Source organism: Callithrix jacchus, chromosome 13 (genome assembly GCF_049354715.1).
Source record: "Callithrix jacchus isolate 240 chromosome 13, calJac240_pri, whole genome shotgun sequence".
NCBI classification, from domain to species: Eukaryota; Metazoa; Chordata; class Mammalia; order Primates; family Cebidae; genus Callithrix; species Callithrix jacchus.
The window spans coordinates 50747807-50773983 of NC_133514.1; the positions used below are offsets into that span (position 1 = coordinate 50747807).

General features: G+C 48.5%; 1 protein-coding gene across 7 annotated transcripts; it reads left to right on the top strand.

The window, feature by feature from the left end:
• The first annotated feature begins 10525 nt into the window (after window positions 1–10525).
• Window positions 10526–23587, top strand: LOC103791237 (syncytin-1-like). 7 transcript variants are annotated; one of them, XM_078347718.1, is made up of 4 exons: window positions 10526–10680; window positions 15050–15146; window positions 15423–15864; window positions 20653–23587. In XM_078347718.1, the coding sequence occupies exon 4, from the start codon at window positions 21418–21420 to the stop codon at window positions 23122–23124; it is 1707 nt and encodes a 568-aa protein (XP_078203844.1). In that variant the 5' UTR covers window positions 10526–10680; window positions 15050–15146; window positions 15423–15864; window positions 20653–21417; the 3' UTR covers window positions 23125–23587. The 7 variants fall into 7 exon arrangements, with proteins under 7 accessions (XP_078203844.1, XP_078203846.1, XP_078203843.1 ...); XM_078347720.1 differs by lacking the exon at window positions 15423–15864 and having other exon boundaries at window positions 15025–15146; XM_078347717.1 differs by lacking the exon at window positions 15423–15864.
• Window positions 23588–26177: the final 2590 nt, after the last annotated feature.

Sequence of the window (26177 nt, forward strand, 5' to 3'; positions counted from 1 at the left end):
CGAATGATATTTTTCCTAACTGAACACCTTACCTGGTTAGGATCCACTGTTCAATTGTCATATGAAAACAGATTTTCACACCAAGTTGGTCACTGTTGGGGCTTCCCATCACAGCAGAGGGACACTTGCGCCATCTGCTGGGAACATTGCTAATCCTTTTATAATTTCATGAAGTAATGGGCTTGATTCTAGCGGGTTCACAACCTGAACACTCTTTTCTTTCTTTCTTTTCTTTTCTTTTCTTTCTTTTTTTTTTTTTTGAGACAGAGTCTCTCTGTGTATCCCAGGCTGGAGCACAGTGTCGTGATCTTGGCTCACTGCAACCTCTGCCTCCCAGATTCAAGTGATTCTCCTGCCTCAGCCTCCTGAGTAGCTGGGACTACAGGTGCATGCCACCACACCAGGCTAATTTTTTGTGTTTTTTGTTTTAGTAGAGACGGGGTTTCACCGTGTTAGCCAGGCTGGTCTCGATCTCCTGACCTCAGTGATCCACCTGCCTCCAAAGTGCTGGGATTTCAGGCTTGAGCCACCGCACCAGGCCAACAATCTGAACACTTTCAATAGCTCCACCTGACAGCTATTTGCTTTGAGACCATCTGTCATTAGATTATGTTTCAGAGTATAATTTACTTTTCCTTTTAGTAGATAAAAATAATGTTAAGCTAAAATATGCAGAGTTATTCCAGGCACTGTCTGCTGTCACTCCAAAGGATGCCCTAAGGAGGGTTTAAAATAATAGAGTTGAAAAATAGCCAATTTCTCTAGGGCGATCATAGTGGCGTGTGGTGTGTGTGTGTGCATGTCTGTGCATGTGTGTGTGCGTGCGCACATGTGTGCTTTTCCCTCAAACCTATGTCCCTGACTTCTTTCCTCCTTTCCCTTTTATTTCTTCTTCTTTCTTTGTTTTCCTCTTTCCATTCTCCGTTCTCCCACCCATATCCTTCTCCTTCTTCTCCTCCTCTCTTTTTTCTTTTCTTTTTTTTTTTTAGAGATGGGAACTTGCTCTGTTGCCCAGGCTTGAGTGCAGTGGCTAGTCACAAGTGCGATCATAACTCACGGCAGCCTCGATCTCCTGGCCTTCAGTGATCCTCCCACTTTAACCTCCCGAGCAGCTGGGACTACAGGCATGTGCCACTAAACCTGACTTTCTTTTTTCTAATTATCAAAAAAACACTTACTAGAAATCTGGTCTCTGCTAAAAATATGAGCTTTGAATGAAGAGACTCCCCAAATAGGCTTTGTGTGAGCAACATGGCTGTTTATTCACCTGGGTGCAAGTGGACTAAGGCCGAAAAGGGCATTAGTAAAGGGCGGTGGGATAGGAGTTGGTTTTATAGGTTTGGGGTGGGCATTGGAAAGTTAGAGTAACATCAGTTACAGTGGTGGGGGTGGGGGCAAGGAGTACACACTACCATAAGTTCAGTTACAATGGCGGGTGGGGTAAGAGTAGTTAAGATGGTGGGGTGGGGTGAGGAGTATTCACATTATCATAGTAACAGTTAAGATGGCAGGGTGAGATGAGGGGAAGCTTATGTCTGGGGGAAATCTCCTCTGGGTGATCAGGGATAATGGCGAATGCAGGTGGGGTCTGGGGAGTGATCGGCAGAGGCAGGCATAGACTTTCTGGGCCCCAGCTTGCACGGGGAGGCCTGACAGTCTCCAGGTTAAACTATGGTCTCCCACACAACTAGAACAAGACCCACGAGTGAAATCACTCTCTCTATATATTCTCCTGTTGGCAAGCTTTCCAAGCTTCAAAGTCATGGCAGAAGACAAGTGAATGCCCTGGGGGAGAAAGATTGGCCAGATAGCTCATTGTTCTTAGGGTGCTTGGGTGCCGGGCTCAGAATTGGCCAAGTTGTTAGGGGTCTGCTCTCTGGAGAGATGGAAAGAGTAGAATCAGGGCCTGGGCTTAAAGTGTGCACACTTGGTCTAGGATTTGTCTTCACGATCAATTATTTTCTTCTCTTTTTTTTTTTTTTTTTTTGAGGCAGAGTCTTTCTCTGTCACCCAGGCTGGAGTGCATTGTCACGATCGTGGCTCACTGCAACCTCTATGCCTCCCAGGTTCAAGTGATTCTCCTGCCTCAGTCTCCCAAGTAGCTGGGACTATAGGTGAGTGCCACCACGCCTGGCTAATTTTTGTATTTTTAGTAGAGGTGGGGTTTCACCATATTGGTCAGGCTGGTCTTGAACTCCTGACCTCATGATCCACTCGCCTTGGCCTCCCAAAGTGCTGGGATTACTGATGTGAGCCACTGCGCCTGGCCAGGATCAATTATTTTCTTGACAACTATCTGGTCTGCTTTCTACTGAGCCCGGAAACCCTGCATTGCCACCTGCATTCCTGCTTCTCTCCAGCCATGATCCCACACCTGCATTCTAGGCCCCTCCACCCCTTCCCTGGGAGGCACCCTCACTGTGTGGTAGTCCAGACTGTTCAATTTCTTGGCCTGGTGATCCCTGGCTCCCAACCCCTGGACCCAAGCCAGACCCTGCCCATAGCTGCAGCTCTGCCTCCTTGGGAGAGAATTTTGTTTTTTTAGACGGAGTTTTGCTCTGTTGCCCAGGCTGGAATGCAGTGGCACAATCTTGGCTCACTGCAACCTCCACCTCCTGGGTTCAAGCAATTTTTCTGCCTCAGCTTTCCAAGTAGGTAGGACTACAGGTGCGTGTCACCATGCCCTGCTAACTCAGGGGAGGAGTTGGGAATAAGTTGATCCAGGGCACATTACTTTCTTTGCTGTGGTACAGTTGAAGCCAGCTTATTCCAACAGTTAGTAATTTTACATCCTTGATTTTCCTTGGGTTGTGACTGCAATGTTTCCACTGGTTATGGCTTCAGTGCAGGGATTTAAGAAAATTGCTTTGTCTAATATGAACTGGAAACCAGCACATTAATTTTATAAGCTACAAACCTGCTTCTCTGTGGAGTGAGTTCGAATGAGGTATGGGAAGTGATGAGGACTTGGATCATGAAGGAGTCAGGACTCTCTGTACTTACTTTGTGCTCATGGAGCAGTCGAGAAGTTTTAGCATTTTCAGTTGTTGCTACATAGACAGAATGTGATTACGCCTCTACTTTTGACAGTTTTTAGAGATAATATTGGAGCATCTCTGTGCTAAAATCAAAAGCAATCTTTTTGTCTTATGTTAATTCTTGTTGTTATAAAAATAATTTTGAATACTATCAACTGAGACTATTCGCTCTTCAGAGGAAATTGTTTCAGTTTTTTTTTTTGAAGGTCCTCACTTTATTTTTTTAGTTTTCTTTTTCTTTATTTTATTTTATTTATGAGATGGAGTCTTGCTCTGTTGCCTAGACTGGAGTGCAGTGGCGCGATCTTGGCTCACTGCAACCTCTGCCTCCAGGGTTCAAGCGATTCTCCTGCCTCAGCCTCCTGAGAAGGAGCCACACTAGGCTAACTTTTTGTATTTTTAATAGAGACAGGGTTTCACTGTGTTAGCCAGGATGGTCTCAGTCATCTGACCTCATGATCTACTCACCTTAGCCTCCCAAAGTGTTGGGATTACAGGCATGGGCCAGTTCGCCTGCCTCTTTCTCTCTCTCTCTTTTTTTTTTTTTTTTGAGATGGAGTTTTGCTCTTGTTGCCCAGGCTGCAGTGCAATGGCATGATCTCGGCTCACTGCAACCTCCACCTCCTGGTTCAAGCAATTCTCTTGCTTCAGCTTCCCGAGTAGCTGGGATTACAGGCACCTGCCACCATGCCTGGCTAATTTTTTGTATTTTTAGGAGAGACAGAGTTTCACCATGTTGGCTTCAGTTGTTGCTACATAAACGGAATTTGTTCTTGAACTCCTGTCCTCAGGAGATCCACCTACCTCGGCCTTCCAAAGTGCTGGGATTACAGGCACGAACCACTGCACCTGGCCTCTTATTTTTTAAAATGATACCTACTATTGTTTGAGCAAGTTTTTTGCAGCCAGTTATGCTTATATTGTTTGTATTTATTTTGCTAAGGTCCTTACAGTATCAGACCAAAGTCCATTACACTACACATTTTTATAATTGTAAATAATTACTACAACAAATTAAATAAACTAAAACACAAGAGAGTACTTTCTGGTGAATTGGTAATAGCAATAGTAAAGAAACAAGCTGGGCATGGTGGCTCACACTAGCATTTTGGGAGGCTGAGGTGGGCAGATGGCTAGAACCCAGGAGTTTGAAGTGAGCCTGGACAACACGGTGAAACTCTGTACCTACAGGGGACACACAAATAAATTAACCAGGCATGATAGTGTGCACCTGCAGTCCCAGCTACTCAGGAGGCTGAGGCAGGAGAATTGCTTGAACCCAGGAGGCGGAGGTTGCAGTGAGTTGAGATTGTCCCATTGCACTCCAGTCTGGGTAACAGTGAAACTCCGTCTCAAAAAAAAAAAAAAAAAGGTAGTAATTGACATGTTACAATAATATACATTAACACAAAAGCTGGGTAGTATATTAGTCAAAAGACATAAGTACCAAAGTGTTGGGATTACAGGCATGAACCACTGCGCCTGGTCTCTTTGTCTCTCTTTTTTTTTTTTTTTTGAGATGGAGTTTTGCTCTTGTTGCCCAGGTTGGATTGCAATGGGCACTTACCCTTACTAGCTGTGAGACCTCGGATAGTTTACTTAACCCTTCTAAGCTTTAGTAAGTGCTCAATAAATGTTATCTAAACTAGAAGCAGGCTGGGCACAGTGGCTCATGCCTGTAATCCTAGCACTTTGGGAGGCTAGTTCTGGAGGATAGCTTGAGCCCAGGAGTTCAAGACCAGTCTGGGCAACATATTGAGACTCCATCTTTACAAAAAATTGTAAACATTAGCTAAATGTGGTGGTGCATTTATGTAATCACAGTGCTTTGAGAGGCAGAAGTAGGAGGGTCACTTGAGCCCAGGAGGCTGAGGCTGCAGTGAGCTATGATCATGCCACTGCCTTGGAGCCCAAGTGACAGAGGAAGACACTGTCTCAAAAAAAAAAAGCAAATTAGCTTCAGGTTCCCTTCCCCTTCTGTAATATGTATTGCAGTAACCAGCCTCTCCATACCATAACCAATGATCAGATTCTCCTGATATTCATGCCCTACGTAGATCCCTCCCATATTTTATCAGAGTTGGTCTGTGTGGCCAGTAGAAAATGGTAGAAGTAATATGTGTCACTTCTGAGCTGGGTCTATAAAAGGCTGTGGCTCCTGCCCTCTTGGAGAGATGCTGCCAATAGAGATGCTTCCCACTTGGCAAGAAGTCAGTTCTGGAGCAGCAAGGTACCCAGCCAGCAGCTAGGGGAACTGAGACATACGGACAACCATGCAGATGAGCGTGGCAGCCCCAGGGGGCCGCAGCCTGGCCAACAGCTTAGCTGCAACCTCAGGAAAGACCGTACTGGGTGCCCTAGCTAATCCACTTCTGAATTCCAAACACTCAGAAGCTGTGACATAATAAAGGTTGCTAACACATGTGCCAATAATTCACATATCAGCACATCTATGATCCTTGCTATCCTCTGAGGAAAATAGCCCTTCTTTTTTTTTCAAGCTGGGTTATTTCACCTAAGACATGCATTGCAGTGAATCTGACCCTAGGTGATGCGTCATGGAATCCTTTTTTTCTTTCTTAATGTGCCTTAAATAGTGGTTCATCTTACAGTTCATGATGTTTTAGATTTGAGGAAATGGTATATCATAGTTATATATGATCAACATTTTTTTCCTTCTGAATCATATTTCCTTACACTATCAAAATTTTTGTATTTGGAATGAATGACTGGGTACCTGAAACAAAGATGCATAAGCACATTTGACACTTAGAGGGATTTCAGCATTTACTGACCAATTGTGAAACTACATTATCATTGGGCAGTTTTTCTACATTAAAGAAACTTATATATCTATAGCTTTTCATTCGCCATTCCTGACTCTCCCTTATAATATCCTTTCTTACAGTCTTTGGTTATAATGTTGAGTTTTGTTTTGTTTTTTCCTTTTTTTGAGACAGAGTCTTGCTCTGTCACCTGGGCTGGAGTGTAGTAGCATGATCTCAGCTCACTGCAACCTCCCGGTTCAAGAGATTCTCCTGCCTCAGCCTCCCAGGTAGTTGGGATTACAGGCATGCGCCACCATGCCTGGCTAATTTTTGTATTTTTAGTAGAGACTGGGTTTCACCATGTTGGTCAGGCTGGTCTTGAACTCCTGACCTCGTGATCCACCTGCCTTGGCCTCCCAAAGTGCTGGGATTACAGGTGTGAGCCACTATGCCTGGCCAGCTTTCTTTCTTCCTTTTCTTTCTCTCTTTCTTTCTTCTTTCTTTCCCTTTCTTTCTTTCTTTCCTCCTTCCTTCCTTTCTTATTTTCTTTCCCTCCTTCCTTCCTCCTTCTTTGCTTTCTTTCCTTCCTTCCTTCTTTCTTTTTCTTTTCTTGACACAGAGTCTTGCTCTGTCACCCAGGCTGTAGTGCCATCTTGGCTCACTGCAACCTCCACCTCCCAGGTTCAAGCTATTCTCCTGCCTCAGCCTCTAGAGTAGCTGGGATTACAGGCATGTGCCGCCACACCCAGCTAATTTTTGTATCTTTTGTAGAGATGAGGTTTCGCCATGTTGGCCAGGATGGTCTCGAACTCCTGACCTCAGGTGATTCACCCACCTTGGCTTCCCAAAGTGCTGAGAATACAGGCATGTGCCACCGCACCTGACCTTATAATGTTGAGTCTTTAGGCCTCAGAAGCAGGCCTTGAGAAAGAGGATCTCTCTGAATTTTTCCAGCCCAAGGTGGGACTCGAATCTGATTGTGGGTCATAAGATCCTCATTGCAGACGGAGTCCTGTCCCACACCCTGGATAAAGGAATGCTCCATGGAGAGCCAAGAAAGACCTCAACAGCTGAGCTTTGCTGGGTTTCCCTACTTAGTCTGTTAGTATTAGATCATTCCCCTTTTGTCCAGTTACATTTCTACACAGTTGTCCTCAATCATACCTATTCAATAATGTCTCCATAAAAGACTCTAGAGGACTGGGTTCTGAGAGCTTCCAGATCGCTGAACACATGAAGGTTCCTGAAGGGTGGTGCCCCTGGGGAGGGTATGGAAGCTCCAAGTCCCTTCCCACATGCCTTGCCCTATGCAGCTCTTCATCTGTATCCTTTGCAATATCCTTAACAGCAAACCAATAAACATAAGGAGAGTGTTTCCTTGAGTTTTGTGAGCCATTCTAACAAATCAGTTAAACCCACAGGGGAGTTGTGGGAACCCCAATTCAGAACTGGTTGGCCAGAAGCACAAGTCTCAACCTGGGGCTTTTGATTGGCATCAGAGGTCGTACAGTCATGGGGACTGAGGCCTCAACCTGTGGGATATGACACTGTCTCTGGGCAAAGAGTATCAGAATGGAATTGAATTGGAGGACACCCAGGTGGTGTCCATACAGAACTACTTGCTTGCTTGGTGTGTGGGAAATCCCCCTCCCCACATCTGCTCACAGAAGACTTCTGTGTTGATTGTTCTTGAATGAGAGAACCAGAAAAGCACTTGGATGAGTGTATTTTTTTCTACCCAGAACCTGTTTACGAATCACCTGTTGGAAGGCTGAGGTGGGCAGATTACTTGAGATCAGGAGTTCGAGACCAGCCTGGCCAACATGGTGCAACTCTGTCTTGACTGAAAATACAAAAATTAGCTGGGCGTGATGGCAGCTGCCTATAATTCCAACTACTCTGGCAGCTGAAGAGGGAGAATCTCTTGAACCTGGGAGGCGGAGGTTGCAGTGAGCTGAGATTGCACCACAGCACTCTAACCTGGGTGACAGAGTGAGACTCTGTCTCACAAAAAAAAAGTCTTCTGTGTTGATTGTTGTAGTGTGAGAACAGAGGAAAAACAGTTACTTTTCCTGCTCTCACAGGGGCCATCTGTAGTCTCTGTCACTCGGCTATTCAGCTTCTCAGTTCTGCCCCCATAGCTGAAGCAGCCCCAGATAACATGTAAACAAACAGGCATTCCAATAAAACTTTATTTAGAAAAACAGGCCGGTGGCCATAGTTTGTGAACCCCGGAGTTTGGCTAAAAATCAATAGAAATGTGAACAGTTAAGGAAGATTACAGAACCAGGAAGCGGCCCGGAGAATAAGTAACAAAGTGTTCTGGCTAGTTCATCGCTATGTAACACATAATAGCAATAACATGGAAGGAAATCAAACCGCCAGAGGACAACGAAGTGGCTGAACAAGCCAGGCTCTGTCAACACAGAGGAAAAGGAAGTGCCGCAAAGTGACAGATTACACAGGAACAAGAAACAGCAAGCGTGTAAGTGAAGAAAGGACACGCCACAAGAAGGATGTGTGTCTTAGAACAGAACCCTGGGCCAGGTACGGTGGCTCACGCCTATAATCCTGGCATTTTGGGAGGCCAAGGTGGGAGGATCGCTTGAAGCCAGGAGTTCAAGACCAACCTGGGCAACATGGTGAGACCTTGTCTCTACTAAAAGTACAAAAAGTTAACCAGGCATGGTGGCACGGCCTGTACTACCAGCTACTCAGGAGGCTGAGGCAGGAGAATTGCTTGAACCTGGGAGGCAGAGGTTGCAGCGAGGCGAGATCACACCACTGCACTCCAGCCTGGGTGACAGAGCAAGACTCTGTCTCAAAAAACAAACAAACAACAACAACAAAAAAAAACACGTAGCCACAGGCCTGACTTCACTTCCTTCCTTTCTTTTATTTTTTAGACAGGGTCTCATTCTGCCTAAAAGAGAGTAGTGGAGTGGCACAATCCCAGCTCACTGCGGCTTTGATCTCCCAGGCTCAAGTGATCTTCCCACCTCCACTTTCCAAGTAGCTGGGACCCCAGGTGCGTGCCACCACACCTGGCTAATTTTTAAATGTTTTTTGTAGAGATGAGGTTTTGCTATGTTGCTCAGGCTGGTCTCGAACTCTTGGACTGAAGTGATCCTTCCATCTCAGCCTCCCAAAGGGTTGGAATTATAGAAGTGAACCACTGCATCCAGTTCTCACTTGCTTTAAATTAAAGTCTTTAACCAAACCAGGAAAAGTGAACCCAGGTTGGTGGGCTGAGATGAGCCCTTGGCCAATTAGAGCTCAGCATCTGGTGGCCGCGGGAACTGGTAACAGATGGGACATTGTTGCATTGAACTTAGCACAGAAAGTCAACACCAGAACAAAAGTATGCCAAATTGCAGGGTTTATTGCCGGCAACCACGGAGGACTCACCTCTCTCCAACCCGTGGCCCCGAAAGAAGAGTGACAAGACCTTTTTATACCCACAAAACCACCTTGGGAGTGGGGGTGAGGAGCGGAGATGGGAATGAAAGCTATCAATCACCTCCTAGGCTGAGACGAGGGTGAGGGGGCTCCAGGCATTCCAAGGGCCAGGGGACTTTTGTCATTCCGATTGCCACTTAAGTGGTTTACAGAGGTCAAGATAAACATTAGTTTATACATTATTTGGACAGGTGTGGGGTCCACATAATTTTAGGTTACTTGGCGCCAGGATGGAATTATCTGGGGGTGCTTACTTTGATAAACAAAGGCCAACAATTCTGGCAGTTACAGATAAGAGAAAGTATGCAGCTTGTCCTCTCTTTGCATTTTGCAAGGTAATCTTAGTAGTTTACAGAAGCCATGGCTAGCAGTCATTGTGAGGAGAATGGAAACAGTTTTCCCATTTTAAAATGGCATTGTACTGGTTCTAATTCTAGGCCAGCTATATCACAACGTGACCCAAGCCAGGCACATGGGCCTCTTCCCAGGAACTCTTTAGGTGTGCAGGGAAGATGCTATATTTGTTGGCTGGAACAGCCATAGCAAAAGACCATAGACTGTGGCTTAGGTAGCACAGTTATTTTCTCACAGTGCTGAAGACTGGAAGTCCCAGCTCGCCCTGCTGCCTGGCAGGGTTGCTTTCCATCAAGGCCTCTCTCCTTGGTCTGCAGATGGCGGCCTTCTTGCTGCCTCTGCACGCGATCATCCCTCTGTGCGTGAGCGCTCCTGGGGTCTGTTCTTCTTCTTCTTTTTTTGAGACGGAGTTTCGCTCTTGTTATCCAGGCTGGAGTGCAATGGCGCGATGGCGGCTCACCGCAACCTCCGCCTCCTGGGCAATTCTCCTGCCTCAGCCTCCCGAGTAGCTGGTATTACAGGCACGCGCCACCATGCCCAGCTAATTTTTTGTATTTTTAGTAGAGACGGGGTTTCACCATGTTGACCAGGATGGTCTAGATCTCTTGACCTCGTGATCCACCCGCCTCGGCCTGCCAAAGTGCTGGGACTGCCGGCGTGAGCCACCGCGCCCGGCCCTGTCCTTTCTTGAAAGTCCTACTGGGCGAAAACGAAGCCCTTCTCCGGCTGCCTGCCCTCCGGGAGAAGCCGCGCCCCCTCAGGCTTACAGGGTTCTGGGCGCTTACCGACGCCCATTCCCGGCGCGCACCCGGAAGTCCCGAGCTCCGGCCCCGCCTTAGCCGCCCCCTCCAGCGCCCCGCCTTGCCCCGCTCCACCAACTCCTCCTCCCCGCTCCACCGCGCCTGCGTAGTGGGCCGTGGGCGCCCTGCGCCTGGGTGGCTGTTGCAGTTCGTCAGGTGCGGTGCGCTGCTCGTGGCAAGGGGGCGGGGACGGGGGCCTTCTGGCTCGGCCTGGGGCCGGCGAGAGCGCTAACCAGCGACGGCGGCATCAGCGGCTAGCAGGTAAGGTCCGCGCGGGGCGAGCGGGGGTCGTGCAGGCCCGTGAGAGGGTGCAGGTTGCGGGCGGGCCAGGGGTGCGGCGGCCTGGCAGGGGGCGCAGGTAAGCGCGGCCAGCGCGGGGCCCGGCGGAGCATTGTCCTTCGGGCGGCGCCGACACCGCGCCCCGTGCCGGCCGGGGCGCTGCGGGAACCGGGTCGGGTCGGGCATGGGCCTCGGGGCGGGCACGCGCTCCTTGTTCGCCGGCCCGTACTCCTCCGTCACCACATCTCCGCCGCCCCGCGCCAACATGGCCGCCCCCCTCCTGTCCCCAGTTTCTGGCCGCTGCCGGCCTCTTAGCGCGCGCTTTGTTTGAAGCAGAGATGCGAGGCCAGCGGGCGGGGCGATGGCGCTGCGCGGTTGGGCGCGGGGAGGGGGCGCTGCGCCAGCATGCGGGCGGAGAGGGGGAGAGTTGCATAATCCCGGGGCGTGGGGAGGTGCGGGTTGGGTCACCCCGGGGACGCGGGCCTGCCCTTGGGCCACCCTTCCTAGGCCCCGGGGATGGCCGTGGTCCTTGCAAGCTGTGGGTTGCCGGAACGCCCACCGGCCGGTCCTCGCGCCGGCGCAACCCTCTTCCTGATGGTGCGCGGCGAAACTTGGGTGCTCTAGAGAGAGCCACGCACTTTTCTTCTCCTTAGTGAGTGACCTCTAGGAATCTATGTGTTGAAATTTTTTTTTTTTTGATACGGAGTTTCGCTCTTGTTACCCAAGCTGGAGTGCAATGGCGCGATCTCGGCTCACGGCAACCTCCACCTCCTGGGTTCAGGCAATTCTCCTGCCTCAGCCTCCCGAGTAGCTGGGATTACAGGCACGCGCCACCATGCCCAGCTAATATTTTGTATTTTTAGTAGAGATGGGGTTTCACCATGTTGACCAGGATGGTCTCGATCTCTTGACCTCGTGATTCACCTGCCTCGGTCTCCCAAAGTGCTGGGATTGCAGGCGTGAGCCACCGCGCCGGGCCGAATGTGTTGAAATTTGCAATGCGGGACTGCGCATCCCCTCCGGTTTGGCTTTCTCCGGCATCTTACTGCATTGATTGTGCGTTCTCGATTTTACAGAGGTTTCTTTTGAGTAATGATGGCTTGAGTAATGTCAACCCATACACATTTCAAAGTTTATGCAAGTGTTTTTACATTTCTCTTTTTGTTTGTAATTTTTGAATTCGATTTTGTGTTTTTGGAGAGATTTGCCGTACGTGGTGGAAGTGTTTTTAATCTTGGTAAATATGGATTATCGCGTTCATCAGAAAGCAATACCAGGAACATTTAAATGTTTTAAAGGCTTTCACTCTCCAGTGACTTGTGCGAAAGATGACGTTCATACTAAAACGGGAATACCTTTTTTTCTATTGGAATTTTCTGGAAGGAATTCTGTGCAATTTGAAAAGATTGATGGAGGGTACAGTAATTGCTTTCTACATCGCTTTTGTTAAGCAGTGAAAACTAGACGAACTTGGAGATTTCTACCTGGGCATAGTGAGTTTTTGAACACTCTTGAAGTGAAGTTTTGGAAAGGGCAGGTGAAATGAGGCTTCCTCCAACCCGCCCCCCCCACCTCAACTTGGTTAACAGGCAAACACCAAAATACTGTAATAGCTGGTAATTTACAGAACGTTGGTTATCAGATTTGATAATTATATATTAAGGTTGTACGATATGTGCAGGTCAGAGTTACAGGAAGTAGGTCGTAGAGTCTTATGAAAAATACAATTTCTTTATAATCTTCTGTGTAGCAAAATGGTAACTGTTAAAATGGTTATGAATTGTCAAGGTAGTAGGGCCGGTATATGTCTTCAGTCATGTTCTTATGCCAGAAATCCAGGAAACAGTGTAAATGGATGTTTCCTGAAACAGCCATTGCAATGCCATATGTTTGTTGGTCATTGGTGTCCTTACAGTATATCTCAGAAAATGGTGTGTCTCCCTTACTTGTGAACTTAGCAGTCATGACATTGCTGCGACTTGTCTGTGCCCCTCTGCATTTTGTGGGTAGTGTCTCACATTGGCTATCATATTTATAAGATGACAGTTATTAATTTGGTTTTAATTGGAAGAAATGTAGGTGGTTTTCACTTCCCAGTGACTTACCTGATTGCACGTAGTTACAGCGTTAATGGTTGCACTCCTTAATTGCTAGCATCTTTTTTCTGGTGTGTTAGATATACATTCTTTTGGTTTATCATTTAAAATAATATTTTCTGAGAAAGCATTTAAATGTTAACACTGTATTTGTTTGTATTTATTGGATGCCTGATTAAATGTGTGTTCTTTCCCTTTTCCTGAATGAAAAGAAATTGCAAGAAGAGAATCAACTATTTTGTGCAAGTATTTTGTTCAGTTTAGAAGACATGGTATTGTGAAACAGTTTAGTCTCTGGAATTAGACCTGGAGTCAGAATGTATACCTACCATACTAGAAAAAAGATGCTTGGAAGAATGGCCTTCCAAGTCAGAAGCATCTGGGTTGAAATTGAGCTCCACTCCGTACTGGGCCAAAGCCACATAACTGATTCATCTTGCAGCCTTTTTTTTTTTTTTTAAAAGAAAAAAAAATTTTTAATGTTACTCGAATATGTCAGTTTCATTGTTTCCTTATACACACATTTGTTACTGAAAATTGCAAAAATAGCACATTGAAAGTGCTTTTATTGGAGTTCAAACTTTTGAAAACAAGAAAGTTTAATTATACTGTAGCCAAACCACCCAATGTTTTCTTTACATTCTTGCCCCACAAGTTGATTTACTCCCATTCTTGATGTTGGGCTTCATCTCACTGACTTCAGGCTTCTGGCACACATGGTAATCTTAGGACCTACTTACTGGCTCTTCGGGTCACGTCAGAGAGGAGAGCTAAGGTATGTTGAAGTTACTCAAACACATTCAAGCTACACATAGGTGTCTTATAAATTACTGGTATCATGGTAGAAAGGAAAAGATAACAGAAAAGACATCACAGAACTCTTATCAAGATTATTGGTATACAGGCCATCCTAGCATTGAGTAGCTTTCTCAACCTGGTGCGTAAATTACCAGCAAGAAAAGTACAAGAATAATAGTTAGTGGTTGAATTGGCTTGGTGTCATGATTCCCTGTTGTAGCAGTCTCAGGCTATGATCCACACAGAAACTGCAGCCACCTTTGAATAGTTCTCTTCTTGATGCATTTTGAACTCCCATTAGGCCAGTGTCTACTAGTTCTTTTTCAAGCCAAGGAAATCTGTTGAGTAACAGGTATCTCAGTTTTACCCTGTTTTCTTTGTGCATAGATAGCAGTGTTCTTACTTCGCCTACTCCTAAGGCAAGCCATGTCTGATGTCCTGGAAGATTCTCTTCTATCCAGTTGTTGGAATGAATCTTCTGGTAGAAGGCAAGGGGGGAATTTGGTACTAGGGTTGAAAGTCGTGTTGCTAAGCTTCTTTACTGACATTTCTGAGCAGAAGAGAGGTCCTGGAGTCATCCTGGAAATTTTCTTCAGTGAGCATTTATGAAGACTCTGAGGTCAGGGTTGGGTTAAACTTGTGACGGGTCCACCACATTTTAAAAATGTGAGGTTAGTTGAATCCACAGAAATGGAGTCAAGGCTACTAACCAAATGGAGAGCAAAGATAAATAAATAAAAAAGCAGGAGTTGCAATTCTCGTATCTGATAAAATAGATTTTAAAGCAACAAAGATATAGTGGTAAAAAAATCAATGCAACAATAAGAGCTAACGATCCTAACACCCAGATACATAGAGACTTAGACTCCATGAGACAGAAAATTAATAAGGATATCCTGGACTGGAACTCAGATCCGGAACAAGTAAACTTAATAAATATTTATAGAGCTCTCCACTTTAAATACACAAAATATATATTCTTGTCAATACCACATCACACCTACTCATAGGTTTAAATGAAATACTGATTGGCCATTATTAATACCCATTTTTTTAGAAGAAAGCAACATTTCCGTTCTCTCTCCCTCTTTTTCTTCCTCTTTCTTCCTCTCCTTCACTCCTTTTTTTTTCTTTCCTTCTCTCAAAAAAAAAAAAAAAAAAAGAAGAAGAAGAAGTGGAGCCAAGGGATAAGAGGGCCCAGGGCTTACTGTATTACAGGGAAAATGTAACATTTCGTAAGAGAAGCAAGTTGTGTAACTCTATGTTCTCATTTATGTTGACATGTTATATATCTGCTTTAAGCCTTTGCATAGAAATACATTGCTAAATTCCTAGCAGTCTTTTCCTTTTTTAATGCATACTATTTTACATCTTTGTGGGATACATATGATGAATACTTGTTTTTGTTTGTTTGTTTGTTTGTTTTTTTGAGATGGAGTTTTGCTCTTGTTTCCCAGGCTGGAGTGTAATAACAGGATCTCAGCTCACTGCAACCTCCACCTCCCGGATTGAAGCCCTCTCCTGCTTCAGCCTCCCGAGTAGCTGGGATTACAGGCATGTGCCACCACACCCAGCTAATATTTTGTATTTTTAGTAGAGATTTTGTTTCACCATGGTTGCCAGACTAGTCTTGACCTCCTGACCTCAGGTGACCCACCCCTTTCAGCCTCCCAAAGAGCTGGGATTACAGGCGTGAGTCACCATGCCCGGCCTCATATGTGTTCGGTAGAGAGCCCCGCCATCTTTCCCCCAGGTCTCTTGCCCCCACCTTCCCCTCAGGCTTCCTGCTGCCTTGAGAAAAGCTCGCCAAACCAGTTCTGTTCTGCCCAGCAACGACAAGTAGCCAATCGTCGCAACAGAAAAGCCCGCCAAGCCTCGGCCTATCCTGAACCGACACATAACCCTCTGAGCCACCTCAGCAGCCTGCCCAGAAATGGACAGCCTATCCTAAGCCCCCACGACACTCCGCCAGCCCTGTGTCCACGCCCCGTCCACCCCCCTATAAAACCCTCCTACCCCAGCTGCGCAGTCGCAGCCAGCCCCGATCTCCTTCCTTTCCTGGCCTGCCCGCTGGTCCCAATAAACCTGAACTTGGCTTCCGACTCTCGCTCGAGCTGTTACTTGGGATCGGGTACCGGGCAGGGGTCCACAAGAGGGGTCGCACATTTGGTGCCGAAACCCGGGAGCGAGGGTCGCTAGCCCCCCTAGCGACCCCCTCCCTCCAGCGACCTCTCCAGCCCTCCTCCAATTCGGCCTCAGCACTCCGGACCAGGTAAGTCCTGTTTCTTACCTTCTCCTTCCGTGGTGCGTGTGGCAAAGGCCCTTCCTCTCAGTCCCCGTCCGCGGATCCCTCGCCAAGCGCCGGCCGGCCCGAGCAGGATCCCCCAACCAGGCTCCAGGAGCCTTGGGTCGGCAGACAAGGGACGCCTTCTCTGACCCACCCAAATCCGAATAAATAGGAATGATCAGACAGGGGACGCCTTCTCTGATCTTTTCCTATCCGCCTCCCTCTGGAGTAGCTGGTGGGTTGGAGGGACGCCTCCCCCACACTACCCCAGCCCACTCGGATACTGTTCCGAGCTCGCATATTGTTCCGAGACCTCCCTTGACTGGCAGGAATCCTTCGCCGCGCGCACCATGGGGAACGTGGAGTCCAAAATTCCAAAAAACACCCCACTTGGTTGTTTGCTTCTCAATTTCACTCGTTTGGGCTACTCCCAAACCCTTAGGCGAAAAAAGCTTATCTTCCTCTCCCAGGTGGCCTGGCCCCAGTATCAGCTCGATAACAGGTCGCATTGGCCTCCCACCGGCACTTTCGATTTCAATGTGCTTCGCGACCTAGATAACTTCTGCCGCCGAACTGGCAAAGATAAGGAAGTGCCTTATGTTCAGGCTTTTTGGGACCTGCGTTCCCACCCTGACCTCTGTTCCACTTGCTCTACTCACCAGGTCCTCCTAGCTCAAACCACCCTACCTCAGACCCCTACCACCTCAACCAAACCACCTCCATATATCATGCAGGAAGAGATGCCTGACCATTTGTCTTCCCCCTTTGTTCCAACTCCGGAAGTCACCGACCCACCTAACCCCCCTCCCTCTGTGCCTCCTCCCACTGTGCCTTCTTCCTCCTCTCCACCTACGCCTTCCGCTACTCCCCCGACCGCTCCTCCTCCCATCTGCTCTCCCCCTTCTTCCCCCGTGGCGGCCCATACCCGTACCAAGACTTCAGCGCCTCCCTCTGTCATAGCACCCCTACGGGAGGTAGCCGGGGCGGAGGGCCTTGTCCAGGTTCATGTCCCTTTTTCTCTCCAAGACCTAGCTCAAATTGAGCGCCGCCTTGGGTCTTTCTCGGCTGACCCCTCCACGTACATTAAGGAGTTTGAGTATCTCACCCAGGCCTATAGTCTCACTTGGCAAGACATTCGAGTCATCTGTACATCGACCCTCTCTGCCGAGGAGCATGAACGCGTCCTAGCGGCAGCCAGGCATCAAGCAGATAGGGATCATGCCATAAACCCAAGCCAAGTTCCAGTAGGTACAGAAGTCATTCCCACTACAGATCCCCAATGGGTATATCAGGATGGGGCCAGCTCCCACATTCCGGCCCGGGACCGTATGCTTCAATACCTGCTGCGTGGGTTAGAAGCGGTATCCAATAAAGTTGTTAACTATGATAAGCTAAGAGAGGTCACCCAGCAGCCAGATGAGAACCCTGCCCTCTTTCTCAACCGTCTTCAGGAAGCCGTTGTCCGCTATACCCGACTAGACCCAGCCTCCCAAAATGGGGCTACTATCTTAGCTTCCCACTTCATTTCCCAATCTGCGCCTGACGTTCGAAAAAAACTTAAGAAAGCTGAAGAAGGCCCAGAGACCCCCATACAAGACCTGGTTAAGATGGCTTTTAAAGTCTATAACGCCAGGGAAGATGCAGCTGAGGTTGCCCGCCAAGCTCGATTAAAGCAAAAGGTTGCGCTGCAGGCCCAAGCCCTAGCGGCAGCCCAAACTCAAGCCCTGGTGGCAGGAGTCAGGGGTCCAGACAGCCGCTCCAAGCCCCCGCCAGGGGCATGTTTCAAATGTGGCAAAGAAGGACATTGGTCCCGAGCCTGTCCACAGCCACGGCCGCCCACCAGGCCCTGCCCCCTCTGCCAGCTCAGTGGCCACTGGAAATCAGAGTGTCCCCAGGGATCCAGGACCCCGGCCAATGCAAGCCGAGGTACTGGACCAAGGGGTACCTCTTCAGGGGGGCCAGCCCCGACCCCTCTACTCGGGAGTCTGGCTCACCTGATCACTCATACCCCGAGCTACTGGGGCTTTTAGACGACTAGGGGGGCCCAGGCTCGTCGACCCCAGTGACCCTCGCCGAGCCTAGGGTGTCACTTCAGGTAGCGGGAAAAAGCGTCTCCTTTTTGCTCGATACGGGGGCTACCTACTCTGTACTTCCCTCCTTCCAAGGCCAGACCATACTCTCCCAGGTCTCTGTTATGGGAATCGATGGGGCTGCACACACCCCACGCCAAACTCCACCGCTCACCTGTATGTATAACTCAGTCCCATTCAGCCATTCTTTCCTCATAATTCCGTCTTGCCCTGTGCCTCTGCTGGGGCGAGACATCCTGACAAAACTCAAAGCCCACATTACTTTTCCGGCCTCTCCCCAACACCTCCTGTTAGTGGCTCACCATCTTAACTTCAACTCAGACTATGCTTCCCCAGACATTCTCCTCCCCGAAGTAGATCCTAAGGTATGGGAGACGGACACACCTATAGTAGCTACGCACCACAAGCCAGTTAGGATCTGTCTCCAGGAACACTCCCCTCGATTTCTCTGTCGGCCTCAGTTCCCTATTTCCAAGAAACACCGCCTAGGACTTCGCCCCATCATTGAAAGGCTGAAAAGCCGCGGCCTCCTAATACCCATCAATTCCCCATGTAACACTCCCATCCTCCCAGTCCGAAAACCCTCAGGAGAATACCGCCTTGTTCAAGACCTCCGACTAGTCAATGCTGCAGTAGTTCCTATACATCCTGTAGTCCCAAACCCGTACACCATACTCTCTAGAATTCCCTCCGATACTACCTTCTTCTCAGTCCTTGACCTCAAGGACGCCTTCTTTACCATTCCCTTACACCCAAATTCCCATTTCATCTTCGCTTTCACCTGGGAGGACCCACTCACTAACAACTCTTGTCAGCTCACCTGGACAGTCCTTCCCCAAGGCTTCAGGGATAGCCCTCACCTGTTCGGTTAGGCCCTGGCGACAGACCTTCTAGGCTGCCGCCTAGCCCCATCTGTTGTTCTTCAGTATGTTGATGACCTACTCGTCTGTTCCCCCAGCCAGGAAGAGTGCACCCGAGCCACTACTGTCCTGCTCAACTTTTTAGGAGATAAAGGGTATAGAGTTTCAAGAAAGAAGGCCCAACTCGTTACCTCATCAGTCATTTACTTGGGCCTACAGCTTTCCCCGGGGAAGAAATCCATTATCCCCGACCGACTGCAGGCTCTGAAAGCCCTCCAACCTCCTCAGTCTGCCACTGAAATACTCTCCTTCCTGGGGGTAGTGGGATTCTTCCGACACTGGGTGCCCAACTTTGCTCTTTTAGCCAAGCCACTTTACCAAGCAGCTGCAGATACTCCTGAAGGCCCACTTACCTCACAGGGAGCAGTGACCCGAGCCTTCCATGCGCTCCTACAAACGCTATGCGCTTCCACCTTTCTTGCTCTACCCAATCCTAATCTTCCTTTTCATTTGTATACGGATGAGAAAGCCCACATCGCGGTAGGAGTCCTGGCTCAGCCGGTCGGCAACACCCTCCTTCCACTAGCATACCTTTCCAAACAACTCAGCCCCACAGAAAAAGGGTGGCCGCCTTGCCTTCGAGCCTTAGCAGCAGCCGCCGCACTTACTACAGAGGCCCTTAAGATCAACCTCCAGCAACCACTCACAGTATTCTCCCCTCACAAACTGCAGGAGCTCGTGTCTAGTCAGGCCTTACCACACCTCAGGCTGTCCAAGGCCCAACTCCTACACCTCCTCTTCCTGGAAAACCCCGACATTTCCCTCTCTCACTGTCCTGCTCTTAACCCAGCCACCCTTTTCCCTTCCCCAACCGCTCCAACACAAGATCACCGATGCCTCGAGGTTATTATTGAAACTCAATCCCCACGGCCTGACCTACATTCCACTCCTATCGAGGCCGAAGCGACGCTTTTTGTAGATGGGAGTTCCTTCCTACGCCCAGGAAAACCCCGTATTGCTGGATATGCAATAGTGACTCCTTCAGACGTCATTGAGACTCATTCCCTTCCCCTAGGAACCACCTCACAACAGGCTGAGTTAGTCGCCCTTACCCGGGCTCTCAAATGGGCCAAAGACAAAACTGTCAACATCTACACAGACTCAAAGTATGCCTTCCTTATTGCCCACTCCCATTGTATGATCTGGAAGGAGAGAGGATTCTTAACCACTAAAGGCACCCCGGTAGTTAACGGGAGACTCATAGCTGATCTCATCTCTGCCATCCAGCTCCCAAAGCAGGTTGCCATCATTCACTGCCGGGGACACCAAACCTCAGGGTCCCTAGTAGCCCTAGGTAATGCTTTTGCAGACAGGACGGCCAGAGATTCTGCACAAACCTGCCCACCCCCAAAGGAGATCTACTTCCTGTCACGCTGCTACAAACCACAGTATTCCGACTCTGAGCTCGAACTTTTACAGCAAAATCCTGAAGTGACCTTTAGGGATGGATGGGCCTTCAACCACAATCTTCTGATACTTCCCCAAGCACAAAAAACTACCATCATAAAGGACATCCATGATTCCTTGCATATCGGGCCAAAGGCCCTACTCCACTTCCTCCTACCCATATTACATCCAGAAGGGCTCCCTTCCCTTATTCACCAGGTCCATGCTCAATGCCCCATTTGTGCGAAAACCAACCCGCAAGGGGCTTGTCATCTTGTGTGGATCCTTACCAGGACAAGATTGGCAAATTGATTTTACTCACATGCCAAGACATAAGAAATTTCGGTTCCTGTTAACCATTGTTGATACTTTTTCAGGCTGGATCGAAGCTTTTCCCACTACTTCGGAGTCCGCCGACACTGTTGCTGCCCACCTCATCCAGGACATCATCCCTCGGTTTGGGCTCCCGGCCACTATTCAGTCAGACAACGGCCCGGCCTTTGTCTCCAAAGTTACTAATGCTGTCTGTGCTTCCTTAGGGATTCAGTGGAAACTGCATGCGGCCTACCACCCCCAGTCGTCGGGTAAGGTAGAACGGGCCAACGGACTAATCAAGGATCAACTTACCAAACTCTCTCTCGAGCTCAAGCAGTCGTGGGTCTCATTGCTGCCATTAGCTCTTGCCAGGCTGCGGGCCCGCCCCCGAGGAGCTTCACAGCTCAGCCCATTCGAGCTCCTATACGGGCGACCCTTCCTGCTATCTACTCCACCTTCTCCGGAAAGTTCCCCCTTGAATACCTACCTCCCCTATTTTACTCTCCTCAGACATTTACTCAGGGAACACGCCAACGCCTCCATACCCCAGACCTCAGAGATTCCACCCACTCTGGGAAAAGTTGCCCCTGGTGACTCTGTCTTCATTAAAACCCTCACTCCAAAACCCCTCTCACCTCGGTGGGAAGGGCCCTACACTGTCATTTTAACCACCCCCACGGCTATCAAGGTTGCTCAGATCCCATCCTGGGTACAAGAAGTGTCCAAGTGGCTCCTTTAAACCTCGTTGGGAGTGCGTTCCCACAGATCCCCTATCACTCAAAATACAAAAACTCTGACCTATTCAACCTCTCCAACCCCGAGCCAACATGTGGCCCCTACTCGCTGTAATTTCCACTCTCTTATCCACAGTTCGTAGTGGATTTGGGCAACAGTATGATCTCAACCAAGTTTTAAATTCTGTTTATGGTGAGCCCTGTGAATGCAAAGGAGGGATTATACTCTCTACGCCCTCATCCTTCACTAGTCAAGTTGATTGTGGAACACGTACAGCCTACCATACTGGCTACGGCGGCAGGACAAACTATAAATGCGTTGACAAACCCACCATAGCAACAACTTCCCCAGGGTCTCCCCAACCAGCCTGTAACTGTTCCACAGAAATTCATCTGTCTGTCCACAGCAGTTGCTATAAGACTTACACCACTTGCATAAGGAATAATAAAACCTATTTTACAGCCTGGATTGATGGCAAACGTGGTGGCTCATTTGGAGGTGACTGGGCCTCTACCTCTCCACTGGGCATCACCTATAAATATGCCATTGCTCCCTGCCCGGCTTTAGGAAAAATGGCATGTTGGGAAAGCAGCCCAAGCATTGGTATCAGTGATGGAGGAGGCCCACATGACCAAATGAGGTCCCACCATGTTAAAGAGATCCTAAAGACCTTGTTTCCCACCATATCTTACCACCCCATATCCTTACCCAAGTCTCGACAGATAGACTTAGATGTCCAAACCCAAAATCTCCTCAAAGCAGTTCACAGTTTCCTCCTACATAGCAATTCCTCATTAGCTAACAACTGCTGGATCTGTATGCCTCTGGGTACACCTATGCCTCTAGCCTTACCTACAATTCCTAACTTTAGCACCAATGGAACTCTCCGTCTTCCTTTTGCAGTTCAACCCTTGTCAAACCTCTGTACTAATGTCACTTGCTATCAAAAGCCCCTCATGAATAATTCCTATGACATTGACTTAGGTTCAATCACGAGTTCCTGTAACTGTTCCAAATTTATAAATAGCAACTCCAGCATGTACGCCCCTGCCGGACAAAGTTTTGTCTGCGGGAGCAACATGGCCTTCTCTTACCTACCTCGAAACTGGACAGGAATATGTATGGTGGCCTCCTTGTTTCCTGATGCCAGCATAGTTTCTGGGGATGATCCCATCCCTCTTCCCAGCTTCGATGTGATCGTGAGCAGGAAAAAGCGGGCAATTCAGTTCATTCCTCTGCTAGCTACCCTTGGAGTAACCGCTGCCCTATCCACAGGGGCTGCAGGACTTGGCTATTCTTTACATTCTTATCATCAGCTCTCCCTCCAACTGATTAATGATGTTGATTTACTTTCATCCACTATACAGGTTATTCAGGATCAGCTTGATTCCTTAGCTGAGGTGGTCCTGCAAAACCGCCGAGGCCTAGACCTACTTACCGCAGAAAAAGGAGGACTATGCCTGGCACTAGATGAAAAGTGCTGTTTCTACGCCAACCGCTCTGGCATTGTTAGAGATAAGATAAAAACCCTCCAAGAAAATTTAGCCGCAAGAAGAAAGGCACTCCTCGACAACCCACTATGGGGAGGGCTGAACGGCATCCTACCCTATCTCCTCCCCCTTCTCGGTCCCCTCATAGGATTTCTCCTTCTCTTATCAGTTGCCCCATGTTTCTTTCAGTTTCTACAGCCCCGGTTTCAGGAACTCACCCGGCTCACCATCCATCAGATGTTACTACAGCCAACCCCTCGTCATTCCAATTACGCATACCACCCTCTGCCGACTTCCCAGACTCTTTGAAACCCCACTCCGCCCCTGTACAGCAGGAAGTAGTCAGATCGATTCCATCGCCCCCTTTTCCTTTTTTAAGGAGTCGGGAATGTTCGGTAGAGAGCCCCGCCATCTTTCCCCCAGGTCTCTTGCCCCCGCCTTCCCCTCAGGCTTCCTGCTGCCTTGAGAAAAGCCCGCCAAACCAGTTCTGTTCTGCCCAGCAACGAAAAGTAGCCAATCGTCGCAACAGAAAAGCCCGCCAAGCCTCGGCCTATCCTGAACCGATACATAACCCTCTGAGCCACCTCAGCAGCCTGCCCAGAAATGGACAGCCTATCCTAAGCCCCCACGACACTCCGCCAGCCCTGTGTCCACGCCCCGTCCACCCCCCTATAAAACCCTCCTACCCCAGCTGCGCAGTCGCAGCCAGCCCCGATCTCCTTCCTTTCCTGGCCTGCCCGCTGGTCCCAATAAACCTGAACTCGGCTTCCGACTCTCGCTCGAGCTGTTACTTGGGATCGGGTACCGGGCAGGGGTCCACAAGAGGGGTCGCACAATATGAATACTTGTTACATACATGCATAGAATGTGTGTAATGATCAAGTCAGGGTACCTTGAGTATCTTTTTTTTTTTTAGACAAAGTATTGCTCTGTTTTCCAGGCCGGAGTGCAGTGGTGCAATCTTGGCTTGCTGTAACCTCTGCCTCCCTAGTTCAAGCAGTTCTCCCGCCTCAGCCTTTGGAGTAAGCTGGGATTGAGGCATGCACCACTACGCTGGGCTAATTTTTGTATTTTTAGTAGAGACAGGGTTTCACCATGTTGGCCAGGCTGGTCTGGAACCCTGACCTCAGGTGATACGCCTGCCTCAGCCTCCCAAAGTTCTGGGCTTACAGGTGTGAGCTACCGTGCCTGGCCGAGATTTATCATCTCCGTGTGCTGGTAATGTTTTTAGCCTTCTCTTTTAGCTACTTTGAAATATACAATATGTATTTGCTAACATATTGCAAAGCCATTGCATTCCAGCCTAACTATGGTGACCTTACTCTGCTATAGAACATTAGAATTTACTGTTTCTAACTGTATGTTTGTACCCATTAACCAACCTCTCTTCCTTACCCCCATCCCTTCCCAGCCTCTGATACCTGTCATTGTATTCTCTGTTTCCAGGAGGTCAACTTTTTTGTTGTCGTCGTTGTTTTTAACTCCCACATGTCTGTGAGGATGTGTGATGTTTTTCTTTCTATGGCTGGCCTGGCTTATCTCACTTAACATAATGACCTCCAGCTTCATCCATGTTGCTGCAAACTACGCGCTTTCATGTTTTTTTCTGGCTAAATAGCATTCCATTTATATATATTCCACGTTTTTCTTGTCTGCTCATTGGTAATACTTGGGTTGATTCCGTACCTTTGCTGTTGTCAGTAGTGCTGTGATAAACATTTGAGTGTATACTGATTTGATATTCTGATTTCTTTTATGTTGGTTAAGTAGCCAGTGGTGGGATTGCTGGATCATGTAGTAGTTTTGTGTTTAGTGTTTTGAGAAATCTCCATACTGGTTTTTATGACGACGTTACTAATTTCTAGTCCCAGCTCAGTGTGTAAGAGTTCCCTTTTCTCCGCATCATGTCAGCATCTGCTGTTTGTATTTTTAAGAGTAGATATCCTAATTGTGGTAAGGTGGTAGGTATCTCGTTGTAGTTTTGATTTGCACTTACCTGGTGATTACTGATGTGAGCATTTTTTTAAAATATATCAGTTGGCTATTTGTATGTTTGTATTTGTCCCATTTTTTAGTGGGAATATTTGTTGTTTTTAATTGTCGGTTATTTGAGCTTGTTACGTGTTCTGGATTTTAGTCCTTCATTATGAATAGTTTGCACACATCATTTCCCATTCAGCATGTTGTCTCTTCGCTCTGTCGTTTGTTTCCTTTGCTGTGCAGAAGCTTATTGAAAGAGATGTATCGAGCATGGTGGCTCACGCCTGTAATCCCAGCGCTTTGGGAGGCTGAGGCGGGTGGATTGCCCGAGATCGGGAGTTGTGAGACCAGCCTGGCCAACGTAGTGAAAGCCCATGGTTACAAGTGATAAAGAAAAATTAGCTGGATGGGATGGTGGCTATCTCCCGGGTTCAAGCAATTCTCCTGCCTCAGCCTCCCAAGTAGCTGGGACTACAGGAGCATGCCACTATGCCTGGATGATTATTTTTTTCATTTTTTTTGATGGGAGTTTTGCTCTTGCCGCCCAGGCTGGAGCGCAATGGTGCCATCTTGGCTCACCACAACCTCTGCCTCCCGGGTTCAAGTGATTATCCTGCCTCAGCCTCTGGAGCAGCTGGGATTAGCCCAGCTAGTTTATTTTTATTTTTATGTTTGAGGTGGAGTTTTGCGCTTGTTGCCCAGGCTGGAGTACAATGGTGCTGTCCCGGCTCACTGCAACATCCACCTCTTGGGTTCAAATCTGTGTCTGCATCAATTCCACACCAGAGTTCAGTCATCATATGGGAAGGGAATCATAGCTGTGGGGGGCTCCATGCAGGACCCCAAGTGCCCTTGTGGCCACAGCAAGGAGCATCTGCTTCCGCCAGTTGGACAAGAGTCTTTCCTGTCTAGAAACTGGCAGAAGGACTTCCCCTGCTCCCCACCCACTGTCGTATCCTAAACACACCCATGTAGATGGATGCCTCGACATCTCCCCTCAGCCCACGGCCTGAGCTCTTCCTGATGAGGGTTAAGCAGGAGTGACCGCTTCTCTCCGTGTCCATGTTGCAGGCAGCCGCCTTCTCCTCAGCTCCCATGGGGCAGAACAAGAGCCAGCCAGCTCTCAACATCCCAGGATTTTCCAGGGATGCCGATAACTAAAGCAGTCGGGGCCTTGTGAGTGAGTGGTTGGTGGGATCGGGGTTTCCTTGGCATCTGTCAGTTCCTGGAGCATCTGAAGGGGCAACCTACGCCTGGAGGGATGAGTGGGGCCGGTCCCAATGGGTACCCAGTGCCTGGCATCTCCCAGTCCCTCTGCACTCCTTCACAGACCCCCTCCACTGAGCAGCATAGCCCTGAGGATAGAGGCAGCAGCCCGGAGA

Bases quoted from the DNA above. Each gene is read 5' to 3' on its own strand.
- LOC103791237 (XM_078347720.1), top strand. From the start codon at position 21,418: ATGTGGCCCCTACTCGCTGTAATTTCCACTCTCTTATCCACAGTTCGT.